Genomic DNA, 8794 nt, shown 5'->3' with positions numbered 1-8794 from the left:
TTCCCTGGTCCTGGCCTGCGGCTCTGAGGCTTCAGGTGACGCAAGAGACCGCTGCGGTGCTGTCCTGCGGCTTAAAACACGGGGAGCCGCCAGCTCCCAGCAGGGCGTGAGGCTGGAGGATCGTCACCGCATGTGCTGCTCTGTTTGGGGAAGGTCTGTGCTGCTGTGGCAGCGGGCGCAGAACAGCTGCGCGAAAACGCCTCTAGAGAGCAAACTCCAGACCGGGACGGCTGACTGGCACCGCACAGTCAGCCCGGCCGATCAGGGAGACATCTCGGTACGCCTTTTTTAGCAAATAATATTATGTAGTCTGGTTTTGCCGTGCCTGAGCAGAAGCCATGTCCCCCGTGAATTCGGGCCGCTCGAGCAGCGGCTGTGCGATGAACCCGCCCAGAAGCGGTTCGTGCCCTGCCCGGGGTTGTCCTGCTCTGGGCCACTGCCAGCAGCAGATTGCTCGGAAATGCAGAGCCGCTAGAAAATAAAATAAAATAAAATAAAACACTGGTTATATCATCTCTTGGCCATAAGGGTACAGTATCATTATTCTTGACAACTACCAAGTGTCCGAGCTGTGTCATTATTAAGATAGTTGAAGGTAGTACCCTGCAAACTGTCCTTTGCCCTCGTGATTTGTGACCCGTTTTTGGTGAATTACTAGCAGGAGCACTTTCCACGGAAAAAGGTTTCCAACTCAACATTTCGCAATGAAACTGCAGCAGTTCTTTGCAAATTGAAAATAATGTGGTTTTTACTTCCACCTTCACACACGTTTCAAAATTTCAGAGCAAGGCTGAAATTAACACTGAAGTTATTCTTTGCCCATTGTTGCTTTCCTATTGTTTTGATTTCTTAGTTAGTTTTGAAATTGTTGACTTGGAAACAAATTATATTAAAACATTGCATGAAGTCAGAGAATTTGTAATATATTTTAAGTACAGAATGTTTTTTTCATGAACACCTAGGTTTTCTCATTTGGGTAATATCACTGATTTGCAATGTAAATAAAGTTATATGCAATAGCTGCAATATTACAATGTAATTTTTTTTTCTCTTTTCTGAGTGAAAAGCTGCCTGATTTACCTATCCAACTGCTGTCTGATTTACCTATTTTCCAATTACAAGTGTAGTATCTGTTTATTTGGCTGGAGGTTGAAACACTTTCTCAATATCCTTTTTTTTTTTTTTTTTTAATTTTCTCTTTCCAACCCTGTTGCTCAGTACTGGAGCTGCATCTTCCTAGAACTGATTTGGAAGTCACATGCAGAAATACTGTCCTGCTGTTCCCTTCTACTATGTTTGTACTGTTCAGAACTGGAGCAGGACCTCCATAAAAGGATAAGGTTGAAAGAAAAGAGAGGTATCAAGGTGATGAGGGGGAAAAAAGGGATGGAAAAAGCAGACTGCTGAAGGAGTTCCTGTTTCATTATGTTCAAAGTCTATAGTGAGCCCTTGGCCAGCCCTGGGCCAGGATATCCTACCTATAGCTTTGAGTTGTTCCTTTCAGCCAGTGCTGTTAAATCGTGGCCAGCTTCTGCTGCCCTGGCGATGGGTTCTGCGCCCTCCAGGCACAGCTGAGATCTCTGCCGTGTGTGGTGGCAGGGATCCCTGCGGGTGCCGTGAGCAGCACAGGGCTCTCCAACACCAGCTTCTGGAAAAAGCAGAGGATCAGCCTCTAATTCCTTGGGCCAGGCTTTAATGAAAAGCAAGAGTCTCCTCTCCTGAAGCAGTCCAGTTCTGCCTACTGACAGGGAAATCCTGCAGGGTCTGTGCAGTTTTTTAATGCTGTTGCCTGACCCATAGATGCACACAAAGTTGCCAGCAGACTTAATCCATTTGTTGCTTAAGAGCTGGTACTTTCTCACCTGGGTCTTTTATCAACCCCTTTCTTAATACACAATATGGTGATAACCAGTGGTGTCCCTGCTTCATATTTAGCTCATTTTTTAATAACAAAGATGATGTAATTCATTTACATTGGATCAAAGGCATTTTGTGGTACATTGTATCAAGCCAGTTGAATTAGAAAAAGGGAAGGGCAAGCTTTTAGTTGCCTCTGCAGTGCTGTACTCATACATTTAAACAAGTCTATGGATTTAATTAACACTAAATTTCTTTTTATAATTAAAAGATAGACATATGTGGTGCTTCAGTTTGTGTTTTATCTTTTCTTGTTTGCTGCAGTTTAGCTAACAATGAATCAGAAAGAAATGACTGGCAACCAAAATTCTTGGGATAATTTGCTAGCAGATTTCCCTAAAGGCCCACTTTCCAGGTATCGTAAGAAAGCGTCCTTCAACTGGAAGGAGATGGCAGTGTTCATAGATGGTGAAGATAACATCCAGCTGAAGGTAAACTTTGCAAGAATTGTAACCATGTTTTAATTGTGGAGGTATCAGTAGAAGTATTTTTTTTTAAAGGGACTATAGTTTATAATACTCTGTAAATATGGAGCATGAAGAAATTTGATTTGCACAGCGAATTTTCAGAACAGAGCTGAATATTTAAGCAATCTACTCTGCTGTCTCATAAGACTCATTTAATTACTGAACATCAGTAGAGGGGAGACCAGCAGGTGCATTTCAGAACTAGAGTGTTCATTTCAAACTGAGAAATAACTATATTCTACCATATTTCTTTACTGTTTGCATTAAATCATAGATCACATGGTTTTGCAAGGTATTTGTGCAGGGCTAAGTTCAAGCCACTGTCAAACAGTATTTCTGTCTTATTTTGACCTAATTTCCTGCAATGTTCTGTGCTTGCATTAATGCTTATGTGGCATTGCAATTGGAGATTAGCATGTGAACCTTGCTGAAAGCTAACCCTACCAAGAAAAGAGATTAACTGTAGCATAAGAGATGGTGTGGAAGTTCATGACTTGGAGATATAGGAGGAGAAAGAACTAGCTTTCTGAAGGTGATGTAGATTTACATAGATTTAAGTAATCTTGAATCTTCACCATAATTGTAAAAATCCTAGCAGGTAGATCAGAGAAATCAAAAAGACCTGGTTCTGCATCTGACTGGTATGTGTTAGAGCAGAGGAAAACAACCTGTTCTGTGTCTGAAGGAGTTTCAAAGCTGTGTGGGCATGAAGAGTTGTTTACACAGAGAAAAGGAATGACTACCTTTCAAAGGAAAGCATAGGAAGTCTGGGTTTCTTCCTTCTTATGTGAAAGACAGTTAAGAAGATGTGGATATCTTGAAGACACAGGTTTGGGATTAAAAAACTGACATAATATATTACCTAATACAAGAAGGATCCAAAATACAACATTAAAAGATGTATATCCCCATATTGATGGGCTGCATATGATGGTTCCACTAAATGGAGCCTTTTTTTAGCTTCATCTGGGAACAGAGCAGTTGTGGTAGCTTAATGGTTTTACCATCATGGCATATTTCTAACTGAATGTAAGCCATGGAGTTGAACCTTTATCCTCAGTCTGAGGGACTTTTGCCCCTTAGATTCTGCCAGCAGCTTCATGTATTCAGATAGTGAAGCTGCTACACAAAACAGGAAAGTTTTGCCTGTTCTGGTAGATCCAGAGTGAATAACTTCATGGTGAAGGAGATATCATAAAATTTAGCTGCATAAGCTGTATATATGACAGATAATTTAAATATCTTTCCTAATTCTCTGGAATTTTTGCTTTTTAAGTTTGTAGCTTCCAGCAAATAATAGTAGTTTGTGACTCCAGAAGAAAGTTAACTAGTTTTCTTAATGCTTTTAGGTTAATATTCTCATGTCAGTTTTTTCCTCTCCAAGAACAGAATCTTCACTGCTTTGGAAAATGATCCTCTCTTTGCACATCATCCTGGAGAAGATTTGTGCCGTGAGAAATATCAGGAGCTGACCTTCCTGCGCTGTAAAAGGCTCTTTGAGTATGAATTTCTCACGCCACAAGAGATCATGGAGAACCCGTTTAGGTTTTTTAATATGGTGCTCTGTCTAGGAATGTATGATTGGTCTCTATGTCTCCAGTTTTCCTTACATTGTAATGTAAGTACAGTTCAAGGGCTATAGTGGTGTACATTTGAATTTAAGTAACTTCTAGTACCATAATTCTGTTGCTTTATGCCTATTTTATTAAAACTTGATCTTTTCCTCATCCTTTCTTTTCGAAAATAGTATTAAATGTTTAGAAGGGTCAGAGAGCTGTGGGTAATTTTTGTTGTTAAACCCCTGTCTCCACTGGAACCCCACCTGGAAAGTAAAGGTGAAACAGTACAGACAGAGACACAGAAAACATTTTTGATGCTTTCTTTTGTTTACTCCTCTGCCTTCTCTCTAGGGCAGCCAAAGAACTTGGTTGTTGGTGGCTATGTGTTTGGTTAAGAATTGCAAGTGTCAGAAACTTCCCTGCTTGAGCCCCAGTGTCTTAATGAAGGACATAATCCAAAAATTTCTCACTGACATCAGTGGCTGAATTCTGTTAAATCAGTTGTTTCCCAGATGGGTCTCTCACAAAGAATGCTCAGCATAGCTGGTCAAATATGATCAGTTTAATTAATTAATTATTACTATTCACATAGCTGGGGAGCATCTGGGAGTTAGAGTTTTGTTGTGTGAATGTCCATGTAGGAAAACTGAAGGTAGCTTTCAAATCAGCATTCATATTTGATCCTGAAGCAGCTACCTTCAGTTCCCAATCTGCAGTAAAATGAACTAAAATAGTCTTTAAGTTTTCCTTTGCTCAAGGACACTAAGGACATCACTAAGGACAAGTGGAAAGTATTTCTAAGCATTTGCAATGAAGGCTTGAAGAGGTTAGAGCTGGGACAAGTTCAGTCATCTATGAAGGGGCCTTGACAAGATCAAATCCTGACTTACCTCCCCCAGCTATAGTCTAATTATAGTTTATTGTGCAGACCACTTTCCCTGGTCTCTTTACTGGACACTGTTAAAAGTCATGTGCAGTTTGTGCTTTTCATCACAGGGCACTGATTTCATTCATTATTTTGTTTTTACAGACATTTGCAGGTCCAATTATGAGTGCTTCTAAGAGATTTGCACACATTTTGAAACAAACCTATAGGATGGAGGTAATTTTTTTTCTAATAATTTGTGAGAAATGGACAGTGTTAGACCTGTGTTTGCACTATTTGCAGTTTTGTGTTATTTCTGATCTCTTTACATACCTAGGTACTTATAAATAGCAAAAGAAAATACCATGGAGCAGACTCAAGCACTGAGCTCTAACTGTCCTCCCTACTAACTCATAAACCACTTCCTGGATATGTTTTAGACTGTCCAAGTTAACATGCCGACAAAATTTGGGAACTTCTCCCAAAAGGCAATATAGATGACATTACACCAGTTCAGGCTCTATCCAGAGTCCTTTAAGAGTATCCCGCTAGGATACTCTTAACCTTGACATGTTGCCATAAAAATTCCATTCTAATGCTATAAAATGGAAAATAATAGTGTCTTAATGCCAAAGAAATGCCACATGGAGTTTGGTGCGGACTTGGGACCAAGTACTCTGCAGAATAAATGCAGCCTGTCTGATACAGAAGGTGCCAATCCTAAACATTTTGTCCAGTCTGGGCTGTGTGGGCAGCATTCACTGTTTGGCCAGACCCTCTGATTTTGAGTGCACTTGAACTGAGCCTTGTGTTTCTTTTGTTGCTCTTTATAGCTTCCTGTTTTGTTTGTTTTTTGGTTTTTTTTTGGTTTTTGGTGGTTGGTTTTTTTTTTTTTTTGCCAAGTTACTCTCCAATAGCTGAATTTGAAATAATTTGAAAGTCTTGCAGTTTCAATTAATGTAACAAAGGGGTCTTGAACGGTGCCCTTTATCTCCTTATTTAGATTTTTGGATGTTTTGCTCTGACTGAACTCAGCCACGGAACTAACACCAAAGGCTTACGGACTACAGCCACGTTTGATCCCAGCACTCAGGTTAGTCCATTGTCAACCAGGCTTCCTTTCCATACAAAACTGTGTAAGAAGGAGTTGGTCCTTGCATAGGCTTTAGCTCTCACAGCTGAAACAACTCTCTCAGTTCTTTACTTGAACTCACAGCTCAGTTTAGCCTAAGATCTAGGAAATGCTTCCTAGTCCATTAATCTGCTTTTCTTATTTATAACTGCTTAAATGAGCAATAAAAAAAGCTGAGTTTCAGGCTTTACAATGAGGTAATGAGCTTTTTGAACTCTAATTTTTTTCCTTACTAAATGTGTTCTCTCCAAAGTTGAACACAATAAGAGAGATCTCAGGTGCTGGAATGCAGTACAGAATAAAATCCTGGCATTTAATGAATGTTTTCAGAACATTGCCAGGGTGATGAAAAAAAAACAGCTGTGACCTGATTTTTATTATTTATATAATTTTCTTTTTCTTTCCTGACTACAGGAATTTGTCATCAATACACCTGACTTTGAAGCTGCAAAGTTCTGGGTTGGTAATATGGGGAAACATGCCACACATGCAGTTTTATATGCCCAGCTCTATACTCCTGATGGACAGTGCCAAGGATTACATTCCTTTATTGTACAGGTAGGGTAGAAATATTGTTAATAATTTTATTCTTTTGGGGAAGAGTGGGTTCAAATTAAAGACTTTGTTATGCTGTTATTTATACCTGACCAGCAGATCCTTTATTTAATACCTTCACAGTTTATTGGAGTTGTAAGCAGGATACTTCTTTTAAATGTTCACTGATTTTATGAAGGTTGTAGAGCTGGTTTTATACTGTCAGTTTTCTGCAAAAAACTTCTGAAAATACAAAAGAGCTGAAAAGTCTCCAGATGATCATGGTACTTATATAGTTAGAACTCATCTGTGTCATATGAAGTGCTGAAAGTCTTGCACAGGACTTAAGATGATTTATGTCTGCCAATGCTTCGGGCTGATCTGCATGAAATCTGAAAACTTCTACCACAGAAATCATTTTATAAAATTAAAGGCATCAGAAAATATGTTGGTGCAATAGACAACTTGTACGTAGTCAAATGGACTAGACTAATTGCAGACTGAATAAAGTTTATTACAGAATTGTAGTATCTCAAAGCTGATTGTGACATAAAAATTCCATTGGTTTCTGCTTTGTTTGTGTACACCTGAAGGAGGTTTCAGTGCTAGTCTGATGAGAGCAGTCATCAGTGTTAAGGGATATTTAAAACAGTGATGTAATTAGTGTCATCTTCCAAAGTAAAGTATCTATGTCTTGAATGAGAGGATGCATAAATACAAGTTATATGCAGGATTATGTGCTTAAAAAAAAAAAAAAAAGAGAGGTCTCTTTATCATTAATAACAGGGTACAAGTTGGGAATATTTTCAACCTTTGAAAAATTCAGGCTTTCATTGCTCTATTACTGAAATGTTTTGTTTCACTTCTGTACAGATTCGAGATACAAAAACTCTCCTGCCAATGCCAGGTGTAATGGTAGGTGACATAGGACAGAAACTTGGGCTGAATGGGTATGATAATGGGTAAGTCAATACATTTGAAAGAGAAAACATTCTAGGTTATATCACAATGTAGTGGTGCAATGTACACCATTATCTGTGCCTGTATCTGTCCTGTCCTTACTCATGAAGTGTTAAAATTGTTGATATTTCTAAAAAAAAAAAAAACCCAGACTGAAAGATCTTGATTTTCAGTCTTTTCTGTCTGAATAAACAGCCTTTCAGCCTTTCTCACTCTTTAAATTGTGAAGTGCTCCTGGTATTCTGTGAATATCCCCAGGCAGTCTTGCAGTTACAGACTCTTCAACAATAATAATGGAAAAAAAATCTTAAGTTCTGAGTAAAGAACTTTATCAGCCTCTGCACCTATCTGGATGTAAGACTTTAATTATTTTTTCTGTTGATTTCCAGCCCATAGGAAGGCTAGTGGTGGTCCCCAGACAAGGTTTATTTTCAGTAAAGATTAAGATAAATGAGACTGAAGAGAGAAACTATGTATCTTGTTTAAACCACGGGATTTCTAGACCGCAGCCAAGAAAGAGAAGGATAGTTGTTTTCTTCTGTATTATGTGTGTACAATTGAAATTAAAAAAGTACCTAGCTCCATTTCTTAGTCATGGATTCCAAAGGCCTTTCTGTATCTGCTTTACTAACCAAAGGTGTCTGATGGGGAGGAAACAGTGAGGAAACAGGTAGATTTCTGCATTAAAACAGTCATTATGTAAAAATTATTTAAACCCTTGGATTAATTACGTAGCTCTCTATAAAGACATAAACTTTAAATGGTAAAGAAGGGTTTCACTTCCTTATGCCTCAAATATACTTCTTTCTGTTGATTCAGTCTCTTACAGATGTATGTATTATCCTTCAAAATAGGCCATTGCAGTAAACACAGTATAGACATTTAAAAGTATCCTGGTTTAAAATATTAAACACCGTATAGACATCTTAAAGTATCCTGGTTTCAAGTATTATGGCTTTGACTGTCTTTCCTGAAGGTTGTAGGAATTTTATGGTTATTTAGCTCATTACCATTGATTTTCTGTTTCCTGAAGACACAGAATAAATAAATTTAAAAAAACAAAAAAAAAAAAAAAAAAAAAAAAAAAAAAAAAAGAAACAACACAAAATTAATTTATAGAGGAAAACTGTGACAAAGACATGGAAAAGAGGGATGTTTAAGGTTTGGTGGGTGCTTTTTCCTGCTTCTGCATTACAGATTAGTAGCCACCAGATGGCATAGCAGCATGGGCCTGAGTAATCTAAATATTAGTCCACTTCATGTTTCTGTAGAAATATTTAAATTTTGCTGTTCATTCTTATATTGCAGTATAGATTTATGTGCAAAACGGGAATGAAGAGTATGCTTGTTATGTGATTTT

The 8794-nt window shown here is 38.3% G+C and overlaps 1 protein-coding gene across 5 annotated transcripts in view; it reads left to right on the top strand.

Annotated features, from left to right (window-relative positions):
• Positions 1–8794, top strand: part of ACOX3 (acyl-CoA oxidase 3, pristanoyl) — a 31839-nt gene that overhangs the window by 61 nt on the left and 22984 nt on the right. Inside the window, exons 1-8 of one of the 5 annotated variants that reach the window (XM_053975415.1) lie at positions 30–277; positions 1219–1357; positions 2182–2348; positions 3769–4002; positions 4974–5045; positions 5812–5901; positions 6355–6498; positions 7348–7436. In XM_053975415.1, coding sequence (XP_053831390.1) covers positions 2193–2348; positions 3769–4002; positions 4974–5045; positions 5812–5901; positions 6355–6498; positions 7348–7436 — 785 coding nt within the window. In that variant the 5' untranslated portion in view covers positions 30–277; positions 1219–1357; positions 2182–2192. Of the gene's footprint in view, positions 1–29; positions 278–1218; positions 1366–2181; positions 2349–3768; positions 4003–4973; positions 5046–5811; positions 5902–6354; positions 6499–7347; positions 7437–8794 lie in introns of those variants that run through there. The other 4 variants (XM_053975417.1, XM_053975416.1, XM_053975418.1 and 1 more) reach the window with 4 other exon arrangements.

Source organism: Vidua macroura, chromosome 4 (genome assembly GCF_024509145.1).
Source record: "Vidua macroura isolate BioBank_ID:100142 chromosome 4, ASM2450914v1, whole genome shotgun sequence".
NCBI lineage: Eukaryota > Metazoa > Chordata > Aves > Passeriformes > Viduidae > Vidua > Vidua macroura.
The sequence above is the reverse complement of the archived record's forward strand: the minus strand, read 5'-3'. Positions and strand labels throughout refer to the sequence as shown.